Source organism: Colossoma macropomum, unplaced genomic scaffold, assembly GCF_904425465.1.
Source record: "Colossoma macropomum unplaced genomic scaffold, Colossoma_macropomum, whole genome shotgun sequence".
NCBI lineage: Eukaryota > Metazoa > Chordata > Actinopteri > Characiformes > Serrasalmidae > Colossoma > Colossoma macropomum.
In genome coordinates, this window is record NW_023494809.1 from 21,234,693 (window position 1) to 21,251,101 (window position 16,409).

Below are 16,409 nucleotides of genomic sequence, written 5' to 3' on the forward strand. Positions count from 1 at the left end.
CCATGACTATGATGTCACAATGCCTCCCCTATTGTTGCATGCCTTATTTACAGGATCAGTTCGATCGATAATATACCTTAGCAAATAAACAAGTAATTACTATTCCGTTTAGTAATACATTCAGAAGAGGCTGTACAGCGCATCGAAATGCAAGACGGGAATCTCACAAATTCGGGTGGAAACAAGGCAAAGGAACAAAAAATAGAATCTTTCAATTAATATAACAAAATAAATTCATCTTCTTAGCTCACGGAGTTCTCCCTTTTTTGTAGCTCTGTTTTTACACAGAAGCCTGACAAAAGTTTTTCAGTCATCAATGGCGATGCACGCATGTCATACAGAGCCCCACTGGTAATATCCATTCTTAATAATAAAAAAAAGGGTCACCACAAGATACTAAGGCTTGGGAACAGGATCCAAATGGGTTCCCTCAACTTAGAAAGGTGTGGTAATGCCATAGGTAATTCCCAGTCATGATCATGACTTAACTATTTTGTTCCCATGCCTTACAAAGTCATGGCCAGAACTTTCACTAACTTGTTCTTGTGACTTAACCATCTCGTTCCCACACTTTACTAAGTCGTGGCCACCCAAGGTCCTGTTCCCACACCTTATTTAAGAAGGGATGTCACCAGCGGGGCTCCATAGCATCATCATCCTCAACTCAGGATACGATGATGTCACTTTTCTGATCCCCACTGATCACCTGTGCACTGCCAGAATTAGCTCATTTGCAGCTTAATAAAAGAGCCCTACTAAGTTGTGGCCACAACTTACCTATCTCATTCCCCTGTCTTACTAAACTGTGGTCACAACTATCTCGTTCCCTTACTGTAGGAGTGTCCAGTCTTATCTACAAAGGGTCAGTGTGGCTGCAGATCTTCATTCCAAAGAAACACACCTGATTCCACTTCTTTAATCAATTGATTTCAGTCAAACTGTTGATCATGTGATCCTGTCTTGTTGGAATGAAAACCTGCAGTCATACTGGCCCTTAGATAAGAATGGACACACCTGCCTTACTGACCACGACTTACCCATCTTGTTCCCACACCTGACTAAACTGTGGTCACGACTTAACTATCTTTTCCCCCAATTCACAGCCACAGCTTTCCTATCTCATTCCTACGCCTTACTAAGTTGTGGCCACCCATTAAGATCCTGTTCCCACACCTTATTTAAGAAGGTATGTCACCAGAGGGGCTCCATAGCATCATCATCCTCAACTCAGGATATGATGATGTCACTATTCTGATCCCCACTGATCACCTGTGCACTGCCGGAATTAGCTCATTTGCAGCTTAATAAAAGAGGTCACTCAGGTCAAAGGTCACGTGGGTATGTCCTACCTGAAGGCAGAGGGAAGACTGCTAGCCATTTTACCCCATGCAGGTTTTTTGGGGAAGCCACACAGGAGACGCTTCCCACCTGACCACTGTGTCCCTTTAGGTGTGTGTCCGTACAGCTCACAGACTAATCACACTGCATATGTACACACACACAAACACACATGTATGCATGCACGCGCACATGCAACTCATACGCAACAATATGACCACACACACACCCACACACACAACACAGACAGACTACATTAAAGTGTCAAAGGTTCACAACAGCGAATGCACACTGCTGAATAGGTCACATTGAAGGTAAAGTATCAGTTCACTTGTACTGTAGCCTGTATGATCGAGGCTGGGGCACAGAACCGCTTTGCTATTGAATTTCATGGATATGAACATGAGGCAGTGCAATTGCAGGAATTGTAGTGGAACTCCAGGGCTTCGGACAGCTGACATGTCCAGTTCACATTTTTCAAAGTACCGCTCAGAGCCTCTGTTCGGGTTTAGGTTGCAGTGATCTTGTATGTCATTTTCACTCCGAAGAAGGATTTAGAGGCGAATATCTCACAGCTATTTCTGATTATAGAGGTGGACACTTTGCTGGGAAAAGCTGTTATTGCTGCTAGAGTATTGCTATGATTTGGTGAAACGCTCAGAACACAGTTATTGCTGGCTGATGGAGTCTACCGTGGTACTGAAATCGATTGTGGGTACTTGGCATTGTAGAACAGGACTTAGAGAAACAGTCCAAAAATATTGTTTACTACTTTTGAGATTTTTTTTACGGTAAATGTGTGCTTGTAAAGTAAGACAGTGCAAAACAACAGCTCCTATAGACATCTGCAGGACACAGACCTACATCCAGTTTCTGGTTAAAAATGGTCTTATACAGTACTGGGCAAAAGTCAGTGACCCACCCTCTCATTTCTTTTATTTCCAAAGATTTGGTCAAAATGGCTGCTAAGGACAAGTTGTTCATTTTTCAGTGTCAGGAAAAAAGCCTCAACGAATAAATATCAAATTAAAATAAAAATTTTCAGTATTTATTGTGTCTACCTTCCTCTTTAATACGGCTTCCATCTATTTTGGGAGACTTGCTGTCAGTTTTCAGTTTAAAGAAATCTGCAGGGATATTTTTTCACACCTCTAAAGTCTTAAAAGTTGGTTGCACTTTCTGCTTCTCACAATCCAAGTAATCCCAAATACATTCAGAGATGATGATGTCTGGACTCTGGGGTGGTCAGTCCATCCATTCTGAGAACACCAGCAGCTTCTTTGGGTTGTTTTTGTTTTGGGGGGAAAAGTTCTTTTTTTATCTATTTCCTTTTCTCAGTAAGGGCTTCTTGACAGCTACACATCCTTTCAGACTCATAGCTCTGAGTTGTCTTCTTACAGTGGAAGGATGGACAGAAATTCAACAGTTATGACTTTTCTTTAACATATTTTACCATAAGAAGGTAAATAATACAAATGTTTTATAATAGTATGTTGCTGTATTATATTAGAGTTTCTACAAGCTCATTTGTTGCCACATTGTATGCCCAATGGAAGCCTTTGGGAGGCCATTTTGCCCAATACCTTACTTTAAAAGCACACATTAAATTAAAAAAACAGGTAATAACATTTTCAACAAACCCTACTGAACTATTTCTTTAAGCAACAACAGCTCTGTAGTCAATGTTCCCACCAAACTAGCCCCATACTTATAGTACATAAAAGCTCACGCCATGTTTGCTGTCCTTTATAAAGATGAATCTTATCTTCCTCATCACCTGGCTGGTTTAGAAGGAAGACTCATTTCAGAGTATAGTATATTTAGGTGAGGATGGTGGTTATGCCATTTTATATTTTGGTAAGTAGCGTATTAATAGCTTTTTTTCCATTTTTGGAATAATATGTAAATGTCACCAATTAAAATACGGCACCACGTGTTCACCAATTAGGTTAATTCAAATGAACGCATCCATTTTTATACTGTATGGTCACTGATCCATAACAACCAGACTTGGAATTCAAGCAGTGAGGTCACTGTATACACGGAAAACAAAACTACACTGTACATTCAACTCCGTCCTCATGTCGCTGAACAATAAGCATCACCAATTTGCACACAGTAGCCTAACCTGCCACGGTAGCATTCAGCTTCCCTGTTAACAAAGGGGGGTTTAAATTACAGCGCACTTCACACAGACCCCAGTTCATTTCAGCCCTGCATTTATGCATGAGGATGCGGATGGAGAAACTGATTTAGCTATCAATCTAGGCTAAAAAAGGCATCGATGGGTGTGATGTTCATAGAGTGGCTCTCATTCGGGGGTGGGGGGGGGTTATTAGCTCTTCATGGTCTTCTGTGTTGGGAGGGCATGCCTTGGGTAAAGGGTTTAAAGCGAAAAAACACGAAACAGCCAGCGAGATGAAGCGAGCTGCCCTGCCCGGGTTATTTTTAGCTCTCCACGGTTGCTTGGTTTTCAGTGCACGTTCAACATGCAGCAGAGAGACGAAAGGAGCGAGCCATGCGCGAGCCCTCATTCTCCTCTCTCTCCCCCTCTCTCTCTCTCTCTTCCTCCTCCCTCATCCTCCTCTTTCTCCCTCACTGCCACTGAGACCAAGCCGAACAGTCGCAGCCCCTCAGACAGGAGCGCACATCGGTAAAAGCCTGGACAAAATTTATCTACATCTTATGTACAGCTGCTTACCACCAGACATGGACAGTTGCGATGGTTGGTGAAGCCTGGGTGAGGGAAAGTTCGCGTGGCAGTGGTTCGAAGAGACATTCAAGAGAAGGGGAAGACGTAAAAGGGACCACATGCACCCTCAGGGCAACTGTTCGAGCTGGATTCATTTTACCTGGGAACTTGTTATAAATGATGACTGACAATATCCAGTATGAATCTGCAAATAAGTATGACAAGTAATTAATAGTAGGCTCAGTAATAGTAGTCATGTTCTAAACCGCTTTATGCTAATGAATGACAAAACCCAGTAATAGACAAGGCTGTGCGCCGTGTTGTTATTGTTATTGAGTGGGCGTCTATTGGTTGTGTACATTCAGGCTCTGACTTTTCAATCCAGGCTGCCTGTGGTAATTTGAGGACATTACACAGCTACTTTATCCCGTATGATAAAGTCAGAACAATTAAAATTTACATTAAGGAAGCTCCCCTGGTAAAGCTAATCCAGCTCAAATAGCGCTGTCTATTTGAATGGGATTGATATAACCTGGGGTTATGTCTACAGTCCGGATAAAAGCTGCCGGGAATGACAGATTCCGATGGGACTAAAATCACAGAGATACTATGGTAATAATTACATTACCACACTTCCCCTTGTAAAACGAATTCCATCAAAATAGTACATAAGCTGGAGGCGCTATTCCCTATGTAGCCGGATCTCTAAGCCGGTTACCAAACACTGCTGCCAAACATCAGACATCACTGGGTGTCCGGGCCCTTTGAGCCACACTGGCAGGGACGCAGCCGCAGCAGACCATCCATAGCGCCTTCTGGATCTCCTGGTTGCGGAAGGCGTAGATGACGGGGTTGATGACGGAGTTGTAGGTGGCGGGCACCAGCGTGGCATAGGTGTATAGCGGCGGATAGGTGTAGTCAGCCACGAGCGAGTAGACGGTGAAGGGCATCCAGCAGGCGGCGAAGGTTCCCAGGATGATGGCCAGTGTGGAGACGCCCTTACGCGTGGTGACGTAGTGCGGCGTGGCAGCCAAGAAGTGGTGTTGCAGGGCGATTTGGTGGGCGTGGCGCATGACGATTTTACAGATTTGCACGTAAAGTTGCAGCATGAGGCCGAAAAGCAGCAAGAAGGACACGGACAGCACGGCCACATTGTTCTTGGTGAGAGGCCACACCACGCTGCACGTGGCCTCCTGGCCCAGGCAGTTGACCCCTGTGACGGGAAGAACACCTAAACACAGCGAGACGCCCCACAGCAGCACCAGCATGGCATAGGTGAAGGCGGCTGTGCGCTCTGAGTTGTACGTGAGTGCGTAGTACAGCGACAGATAGCGGTCTATGGTGATGGCCAGCAGGCTGAAAACAGAGGCAGAGAAGGAGGCCACAACCAGGCCCACAGTCAGCAGCTGGGCAGATTCCGAACGCAGCAGGTAGGCGAAGGCAAAGTGCAGCACCAGGCCCACGCCAGCCAGGAGGTCAGCCAGTGCTAAGCTACCAATCAGGAGGAACATGGGTGCCCGCAGCGCCGGATTCTGCCAGATCACCAGCACCACCAGAGCATTCTCGCAGGCAATAAGGGTCCCCGAGGTGCACAGCACAATGTCCCACGGGTTCACCAGCACCTCGGGAGGAGGCTGCGGAGGCAGAACAGCTGCCGGAGGAGACGTCCCAACTGTGATGTTGTCCATGCTCCCGCCACCGCTGCTGACCCACGAGGGGTCAGGGGTCAGCCAGCCAGGGACGACCGACACCTCCTCACTCATTGTGCCTCCCGTCTGAAAGAAAACACAAATACAGGGTATACAGTATCAAGTTTATATATGAGGTTCCAACTGGAGGCACCTCTATGGCAGCAGGAGTAGCAGTAGTTGGAGTTCAGGCAGGCTGGTGATTTGGGGAGGTGAGGGTTCAAATCCCTGACTGGTTGTGCCCTTGGGCGAGGCACTTAACCCCCCCACTGCCCCAGATGGCACTGCACTGCTGGTGACGCTGTGCTGCTCCCAGACAGGGCAGAGTTAGACGGCCAAATGACAAATTTCCCTTGTAGGATCAATAAAGTATATAACATGAGATAGAAGACAAAAGAAGTGTACTGATATGGGAATTGTGGGCAAGTGCTGATATCCAATATGTTTCATGTCCATATCTGTTGATGCGGATACTGATATATAGACAGTAGAGACCAGGACTAAATCTGCCTTATAAAGATGTGTAATGCACTAAATATAAATGAATTAAAGACATTTTAGTGTAGTAACCCAGCATCAACTCAACATTCTGCTCTTAAGGAATACAATAAATGCATCAAATATGGGTTTGAAATATCATTCATATTCAATTATCTGTCTGATACCAAACATTTTTTGAAAATATTTTTCTGATTTTTTTGTAATTCTGATATCATTTTGCAGCCTTAAAATACGATGAAAATTCACAATGTTCATGTATTACAAAAAACAAACTACAAAACATCAAATCAAAAGAGAAAACAGCTTCAAGTCATTTAATTTTGAATTTTAAAAAATTGCTTTAAAAAAGTTTGATAGATAAAATTTTTTAAAGTAATTTAAAGCAATTTTCTTAAAATGTACAATTTACTATTAAAATACTTTCTGTCATAAAGAACAATATCAGTATGTTTAAAGTGCATGAAATGTAAAATCAGTTTGGTTTCACGTGAAGATATATTTATGCTGTAATCAATTTATCGATGAGTAATGACATCTCACAGTTGCTTGCTAAGTATGTGGTTAAAAATTAATACATTCTTCAGTTTGAAATGAAGAGCAGGTAGTATAGATAGTGATTTCTGTGTTTTTAAACCAGAAGTATAATTATGTATTATCCATTTGTATCTTTTAAATCAATGTTTTATTTATTTGTTGCTGTTCTTATGCACTATGCATGCTGCATTTTAAATGAAAATTAACCTGACAACTTCATTGTGACAAACCTGCAAAGTGATCCAGCTGTGGAGCACATTTACTAAACCTGAACCTGTTGCTTTAAATGTTGTGGCTAATGAACTTTATTGTGACCTCAGCCTCATAAAAGGTTACAACATGGAAAAAGGAACAACATTATTCAAAGTGAAGTATATTATCGTCAGTACACTTACTGTTAATACCATCATTATATTATTATCTTTACTCTTATCAGTGTTGTCATAATAATCCGATTAATCTTATTAATATTGTACAATAAGGGACCAGTGATAACAGGCCTTCTTCCTCCAGTGAATACAACCAGGGCCTATTATTACTGCTCTTTACCTCAGAGCTCTCCCTGATAGATTTAGCTTAAGGCCAACTCATCATCAAGGAAATAATGAATTTGATATCCCTATACAAATATACATATAATACATCTGTATAAATGCAAAGATGCAAAGAAATTTGAAGAGCTTACATGGAAAAGCAATTATAGCTCGATTTTAGCAAATGTAGACATGAATAATTCACATTCAGGTTCAGTCATGCACTCTTAAAAAGGATGGTCCTTCAGGGGTTCTTGAGTAAAGAGAACAGTTTTATATAGAACCATGTGTTCTATATAGAACCATTTCATGCTTAAATGGTTCTCTGCATGGTACAATGGTTCTTCAGACTGATGGAGAACGTGTTGTATATGGTTTTGTATAGAACCTTTTTGGAAATGGTTCTACATAATACCAAAAAGGGTTACAAGCTTGACGCTGCAACAATGGAAGAAAACTTTTTGGTACTATCTAGGACCATTTTATGGTGCTGTATAGTGTCAAAAGGGTTCTATATAGAACCTATATAGAACCTTTTTGAAAATGGTTCTGTAACAACAGAAGAACCCTTTTTTGGTACTATATAGAAGCATTTTCAAAAAAGTGGCTCTATATAGAATATTTCTGATGCTATAGAAAACCATAAAATGGTTCTATATAGTACCAAAAAAAGGTTCTTCTATTGTTACAAGCTACAAGCCCATTTTGTGGTTCTATATAACACCAAAAAAGGTTCTTCTACTGTTACAAGCTACAAGCCAATTTTGTGGTTCTATATAGCACCAAAAAAGGTTTTTCTATTGTTACAAGCTACAAGCCCATTTTGTGGTTCTATATAGCACCAAAAAGGTTCTTCTATTGTTATAAGCTTTACATCATAACAATAGCAGAACCCTTTTTGGTGCTATATAGAACTATTTTGAATAAGGTTCTAAAAAGAACCATATACAACATATTCTCTATCAATCTGAAGAAACATTTCACCATGCAAAGAACCATTTAAGTATAAAATAAACAGAAATGTTCCCTTTACTGAGGAACCGTTGAAGAACCATCTTTTTTTAAGAGTGTAGACATTCAGTCTCAGTCTTTTCAGCTTTCAGTCTTATCAGCTGTTTTACCTATCAGTAATATACATATAAATGAAGTAGAATATAATATAGCAGTATATAACACGTGCATGCATGTATAATCAGTGGGCGATTGGTCAGGCCTTGTACCAAGCATTCACATGTTTAATGAAGATACACCTTTGAAGACCAGCAGTGGTCAGCAGGAGCATTAGCCTCGTGTTAAGCAGCCTCGTGCTGGAGCACTGCTGCGCTGCACTCACGCAGAGATGAGACTGAAAGCTCCTGCGAGTCTGACTCCATTACATGTAAGACCTGCATCTTCGACAGATCTTTCAGTCAGTCAGTCTGTGCTTAGCCTGCTGAGCCTGTGGAAACCAAGTGAACGCATCCTTACAGGCATCCATTCTCCCCCCTTTCCTCTAAAGCCCCCAGCTTCCAGCCCACCAGCCCCACACCACCCTACCTTTGCTCGTGAGGTGGCCGGTTAGATGCCCTCTTTAGCTCGGTGTCTCTCCATGATGCGGTTGGTCCCGTTTCCCTCACGGCTAGCAGCGCGAGCCCGAGTGCACGAGCAACGTCGCCGCCTGCACGCGCCTGCGGGGAAGGGAGGAGGGAGGAAGGAGGAGGTGGGGGGCGGTAGAGGAGGGAAGGGGGGTGGAACTGGCCTTATCTCCAGAAGGGACCTGTTCGGTAAGAGCTCCACCGTCACCTTGTTGTTGGAAGACGAAACCGGTGGCAAAAATGCGCGTGCACACTCACATATGCACGCGCCTAGACGAGAGAGAGAGAGAGAGAGAGAGAGACTGACTGACTGACTGACTGACTGAGGAGCTGAGGCGGGGGTGGGGCGGTCAATATAGCATTCAATTCACCCCCTGATTCACTCTTAACTACTTAACTAAAACCTCTTAACACATTTTAGCCCCTTTCTAGCCTGAAATACTAGAAAGAGATGCTATCTCATTAATTTGAAATACTAAATCATTATTTTTAGATACTAAGTCATTATTTTTAGATATTAATTTGAGATACTTCCTCATTTTGAGATACTAAGTCATTATTTTTAAATACTGTCATTATTTTAAGATCTCGTTTTTTTGAGATATTAAGTCATTATTTTGAGATGCTGTCATTTTGAGACACTCATCATTGTGAGATGCTAAGTCATTATTTTGAGATCCTATCTTATTATTTTGAGACGCTGTCATTGTTTTTTAGATATTAATTCATTATTTTGATATATTTGAGGTGCTACATCATTTTGAGATACTAAGTCATTGTTTTTAGATACTAACTCATTATTTTCAGATATATTCTCATTTATATTTATCTATATTTACAACCCCATTTCCAAAAAAAGTTGGGATGCTGTGCAAAATGTAAGTAAAAAAACAAAATGCAATGATGTGCAAATCATTTAAACCCTATGTTTCATTGAAACTAGTACAAAGACAACATATTAAATGTTGAAACTGAGAAATCTTATTGTTTTTTGAAAAATATATGCCCATTTTGAATTTATTGCCAACAACAAGGGAACGGGGGCCTTTTTGTTTACCACTGTGTTTCATCACCACTTCTTTTAACAACACTGTAAGCGTTTGGGAACTGAGGAAACCGACTGCTGTAGTTTTGAAAGTGAAATGTTTTCTCATTCTTGTTTGATACAGAATTTCCGCTGCTCAACAGTTCAGGGTCTCTTTTGTTGTGTTTTTCATTTTATAATGCGCCAAATGTTATCAGTGGTGACAGGTCTGGACTGCAGGCAGGTCAGTTTAGCACCCAGACTCTTTTACTACAGAGTCATGCTGATGTAATACATGCAGAATGTGGTTTGGTACTGTGTTGCTGAAATAATCAAGGCTTTCCCTGAAAAAGACATTGTCTGGATGGCAGCATATGTTGCCAAAACATGTATGTATCATTCAGCATTAATGGTGCCTCACAGATGTGCACGTCACCCATACCATGTGCACTAATGCATCCCTATACCATCATAAATACTGGCTTTTGAACTGTGCACTGATAACAAGCTGAGTGGTCTTTAGCCCGGAGGACACAGTGTCCATGATTTCCAAAAAGAATTTCAAATGTTGATTCGTTGGACCACAGGACACTTTTCCACTTCATCTCAGTCCTTTTTAAATGAGCTCGGGCCCAAAGAAGGTGGCAGAGTTGCTGGATCCTGTTTATATCTGGTTTCTTCATTGCATTATAAAGTTTTACTTGCATTTGTGGATGCAGCGACAAACTGTTTTCATAGACAGTGGTTTTCAGAAGTGTTTCTGAGCCCATGCAGTGTTTCCACTACAGAATCATGTCTATTTATAATGCAGTGCTGCCTGATGGCCCAAAGATCACGGCCAGCAAATACTGTTTTTTGGCCTTGTCCCTTACATACAGAGATTTCTCCAGATTCTCTGGATCTTTTAATGTTGTTATGTACTGTAGATGATGAAAAGCAAAAGTTCTTTGCTATTTTACATTAAGAAACGCTATTCTTGAATTGTTGCACTATTTGATCATGCAGTCTTTCACAGAGCGGTGAACCGCTCCTCATCTTTACTTCTGAAAGACTCAGCCTCTCTGGGATGCTTTTTTATACCCAAACAAGATACTGACATGTTGCCAATTAATCACCAGGTGTTTTTTTAGCATTACACAACTTTACCAGTCTTTTGTTGCCCCTGTCCCAACTTTTTTGAAATGTGTTGTTGGCATCACATTCAAGATGATTTTTCCAAAAACAATAAAATTTCTCAGTTTCAATGTTTGATATGTTGTCTTTGTACTATTTTCAATGAAATATGGGCTTTAAATGATCTGCATATCATTGCATTTTGTTTTTATTTACATTTTGCACAGTGTTCCAACATTTTTTGGAGATGGGGTTGTATATTTATTTGTATTTTTATCTCAAAATAGTGATTTAGTATCTAAAAACAACGACTTAGTATCACAAAATAATGACTTCACATCTCAAATTATGTGTCTGCCGGCTTTCATTGCAACAAAGCATGAGCACAAGTGGAATCAGGTGTGCTTCTGCTTGTTTGGAATGGCCACACTGTCCCTTTGCAGATAAGACTGGACACCCCTGTGTTAAGCTAAGCAAAGAAAAAGAAAATGCACCTACATTTTCAGAAAATGCCATAAATTAGTTCCCTGTAGAGAATAAGAAACTTATTTTCACTTAGAAAATCAACAAAACATGCAACCGGACCAGGGGTGTTGCATGTATATCCACTTGTTCAACCTACAACAGTTTAGACCCGCTCATTTATATTGAAGCTATAAGTGTTTCAGCCTGGAGCACTTTTTGAATGAAGCGCAATGCAGGGCAGCCAATCATAACAGAGGCTATTTACATACATTAGTCTTAAAGGCACAGTAACAAAAACAGCCTGTTTAATCACAAGGTTTAAAGAGAGATTGGAAAATGTAAAAAGTCATGTGAAAGTGGATTATGGCTGTTTTGGTGCATTAAACCAACACAACTGTGATTAGTGAACTTCAAAGGAATAAAATAAAATATTTGAAAAACTTATAGAATATAAGCCCTTGAAGTATTGAGTCTATTAGCATATGAGCTGAAGTGTGTGAGGCTGGTTCTTCTCTTTTTGAGGAGCGAGAAGTGTGAACCGCAGTGAAGCAGTCTAAATGCTAAGAAAACAAAACAGTGTGAAGTTAAAGCTAAAAAAGGAATTAGGAACTAAATGTTAATGACTAAAATGGAAGTGAGGAAAAAGTACATTCCTCACAAATACAGTACTGTGCAGATATAGAGAAAGTCAAAGGAAAATAGTAAAAAAAAAACTGGAGTTTATGGGAAAGAATATGGGAGTCCTATCCACCGTGCAAGACCTGTTAGACCACCAAAACTATCCCCATCATATAAACAGTACTAAAGCTTTTTATCTTTGAGAGATAATCAAGTTCCACTGTTGCTTCAGATCTGAAAATAGTCTTTGTGGTCTTTTGCACAGTGCTGTATACTCGAGCAGAAGTAAAAGCATTAGCATCTGAAAATATTTATTAGCACAAATTGTGCTTGGAGCAGAGTGAATGGCACTAGTTTCTGGCCACTTCAGCTAGGTAGTGCTCTAGGTTTCAGCATGGCAGTGTGTGTCTGGCTGAGCGTTTTTGCTAAAGTCGAGCATCAGATTGCATCTTCCCTGAAAGTTGCTCACTTCACTGCTCCCCTGTGACTGCTATTCTGAGACTGAGCTATTAACAGCATGCTGATCTGTGTCATCCTCTTCCCCCCCACTGTCATCCCGCTTTCTCCTCCTTCCCTCCATCCTCTGAAAGCCTTAGACGCCCTGCGTCTATCTCCACCCTTCTGTCTGTTTAGACTCCATGCACCAGAACATGTCGCAGATCTACACATTCTGCGCCTCTCAGAGCGTCTACAGATCAATATGATCACAGACTCTGAACAGGTAAAACAATACATGCTCCTGACACACACACCCTGCTGTGTACTTCACAAATCTGACTTCACCTTGTCCGATTAAACAGTCAAGCAAAAGGCATAAAATGCATTTAATTATTATTATTGTCATCATTAAATTGACTCTACTTATGCAGAAACACTTTGATGACGCTTTGTAACCTTTTGCACACAGCCTTGACATACACTCTTAAAAAGATGGTTCTTTAAGGGTTCTTTAGTAAAAAACATCTATATTCTATCTAATTATATATAGAACCATGAACGCTCAAAGAGCCCTTTGCATGATTCTTTGCATGGTGAAATGGTTCTTCAGATTGGAGGAGAATGTGTTGTATATGGTTCTACATAGAACCTTTTTGAAAATGGTTCTATGTAGCATGAAAAAGGGTTTTTGGTGCTATATAGAACCATTTTATGGTTTTATACAGCATCAAAAAGGTTCAATATAGAACCACTTGAAGGTTCACTATGTAGAATCTTTTGAAAATTGTTCTACATAGCACCAAAAAGGATTCTTCTACTGTTATAAACTACAGACCCATTTTATGGTTCTATATAGCACTAAAAAATGTTATTCTATTGTAACAAGCTTGACATCAGAACAATAGCACAAGTCTTTTTAGTTCTATAGAGAACCCCTTTAAAAAAGTTCTATAAAGAACCATCTATAACACATCCTCCATCAATCTGAAGAACCCCTTCACCATGCAAAGAACCTTTTAATCATGCAAAGGGTTCTTTGAGTGTTCATGGTTCTATGTAGAAACAATTTTCTTTACTAAAGAACCTTTTATGGTTTTATACAGCATGAAAAACATTCTATGTAGAACCATTTTTTCAAAATGGTTCTTCTATTGTTATAAGTTACAGGCCCATTTTAAGCTTCTGTACAGCACCACAAAAATGTTTGTCCATTGTTACAAGCTTGACATAACAATAGCAGAACATTTTTTGGTGCTATATAGAAGTCTTTTCAAAAAGGTTCTATATAGAACCATATACAACACATCCTCCATCAATCTGAAGAAACATTCACATGCAAAGGGTTCGTTGAGTGTTCATGGTTCTATACAGAACCATTTTCTTTACTAAAGAACCTTTAAAGAGCCATCTTTTTTAAGAGTGTAGTAAAGGCCTTTTAAAGGGGAAATCCATGTATTTTTCAAAAATTCTGTATAATTTAATAGTTAGCATGTAAACAAAGTCATTCAGAGTGGTTTGATGTGAAACAATCTGTTTCAGAGAAACTTACCAAGTCAGAATTGTTTACAGTGGTGGTGATAAGAACCAGACGTCTGAAGCATTTATTGCCTCTAAAAGCTCGCTCACAGAAAGTTTTTGCATGAAGTTCTGAATACGCTGCCTTAAGCCTGAGACAATTGTTTTATGATAGTTTAGCAGTAAAGGTTTGGCCTAAAACATTTGTATTGGCGGGGTACATGCAGGGTGTTGTACACTGTTAGAAATAAAGGTTCTGTGCAGGCATATTTTTTGTTCATCAAGGGACAAACAGTGTAAATGTTCCCTCAAAGGTACAACAGTGGTTTAAGATCCAATTGTGTCCCCAGGTGAAAAGTACATAGTTGTACCTTTTCATAATCTGATGTTTTAAAACAGAAGAAAAAAAAATATAAAGCCTGGAGACGAGACGGGGTGTGTGGAGTCAGTACAACTTAGAACATATAATTTCGGTGGTACAAATATATTCCTTGGCTAAAGGTACTGAGATGTACCCTTCAGGTTACCACCCCAGTGACGAGAGAGGTACTGCCCCAGTGACGGTTTAGTACCTTTAGCCCCACCCATTCACACTGGAGTTATAAGGAGTGTTTCAGCCCAGACTGACTTTTGAATGAGGCACAATACAGGTTAGCCGATCAGAACAGACGTCATTTACATACATCAGGCTTAAAGGCTCACAGCCTGTTTTAATTGTAAGGGATAAAGAGAGGTTGGAAAATGGTCATGTAAAAACGAATTATGACTGTTTTTGGTTCATAAAACCATGCAAACATTGTAAGAATATAACATCTCAGGATAAACAGTAAGATGCAAGGCCCTTTCAAAAACTGAGCCTCTAACAAGCGCCTAATGCAGCTATTGTGGGCCTCGAGTGACCACAGAGAGGCCTCAGTGAGTGCATGAGTCATCACCGGACAAGCCAAAGTGTCATTCAGAAAAGAAGCAGCATTTGATCTGCGCTTGAGCATCTGCTGACGCAGGCCTCGGACTGTACGGGTGGTGGAAGTTGTAATTGAAATTGAGCTACAACCCGAGCAATCCCAACTAATTTGCTTATAAACAGTGGCTCTACTCAGATACAAGCATAACACATGATCTATGACAAGTTAAATGAATAAATAAACCCATCATTTGTCATATTTGAAAATCTTCTTCACCACTATGCTGGTCCTCACCTGTATCTCAGGGAATTATGGGTAAGAGTCCACACTGATGTGGTCCTCGCCAAAGGCTGCACTTAGAGCACCTTTGATCGCCAAAATGAGAAATGGGACACCCCACAGCCTCACGCAAATAAGGACTGCAGGATCAAGTGCACCATTTGGGGTAAGGCTTGTGCCTAATTATGACATACTTGACCCTGAGAGAGGCACATAATATCCACCAAGGGGCCCTTAGACTAAAAAGGTTGGAGAACTGGTATTTAGGTATTAAAAATCAGGTGCTTACCACATCAAGGTCAAAAGGTTGCTGTGTATGAAATTTGACAGGCATCATCTTCTGAGATCCAACTTCTATTATAAACAGGCCATTCTAAAAACTTTGTGCATCATTTGTGTTCCGCTGGATCCACATGGTACTTGGCCCCCCATTATCGCCACTTGCGAAATGAGCGTTGTAGTTTGTAAACGGCTGCTGGTAGCTCTCAGTACAAAAATCAACATGTTCTACATCAATTTCAGATGCAGAGTAAACAGCAGGCTAACAAAGAAATGCTGCCACTAGTGTTTAAACAGATGTTAGTGTTAGCTGGTTAGTTAACGCAGCCGATTACGGAAACGTTAGCTTTGAGAAACTCAAGTTTGTTGTCGTGGCTCAGGAACCTGACAAAATGGAAAACTACCAATTTTGCCTAAAGTCAGACAGGAGTTTTCTTTTTTAAGCGCTTAATAAATTTCTTGTGAACTGATCCAGTTGGTGAAATCAGTTGCTTGAAATGAAGTTGCTCGACCTGATTGTGTGATGCGCTATCGGTGTTTTGATTGGCTGTTTCATGACTTGTTCCATGATGTTGCAACTGTTGCAGCTGAGCTTCAAATAAGTTGCTGGACACTTTACATTATGCAAATAAAGTGCAATTTAGTTTCATGTAGGTTTCAAGCAACTACAGTTATGGTGAAGTTTCCCCAGGTAAAACCAGCCTTAGAATTCTTTTCTAGCAGTAGACTCCGCCCCCACTTCCTGAAAATTTAAACTTTTTAAATTTACAAGATTCACATGAATTGAGCATTCAGAATGGCGAAAGGTGATGAGTTTGCATGTGTGTAACATTATTTATGTCATAAAATTAAAAACACAGATGAGTCAAAATAAATTTGGGGGAAAAAAAAAAAAACACATTCCAATACAGGC

At 40.5% G+C, this 16,409-nt stretch overlaps 1 protein-coding gene across 1 annotated transcript; it reads right to left on the minus strand.

Moving 5' to 3' along the window:
- Window positions 1–2,878: 2,878 nt before the first annotated feature.
- On the minus strand, window positions 2,879–8,899 carry gpr12 (G protein-coupled receptor 12). Its single transcript, XM_036558461.1, has 2 exons — window positions 8,823–8,899; window positions 2,879–5,805 (listed from the first exon to the last, which is right to left on the minus strand). Exon 2 carries the CDS (start codon window positions 5,791–5,793, stop codon window positions 4,768–4,770), a length of 1,026 nt encoding a protein of 341 aa, XP_036414354.1. The 5' UTR covers window positions 5,794–5,805; window positions 8,823–8,899; the 3' UTR covers window positions 2,879–4,767.
- Window positions 8,900–16,409: the final 7,510 nt, after the last annotated feature.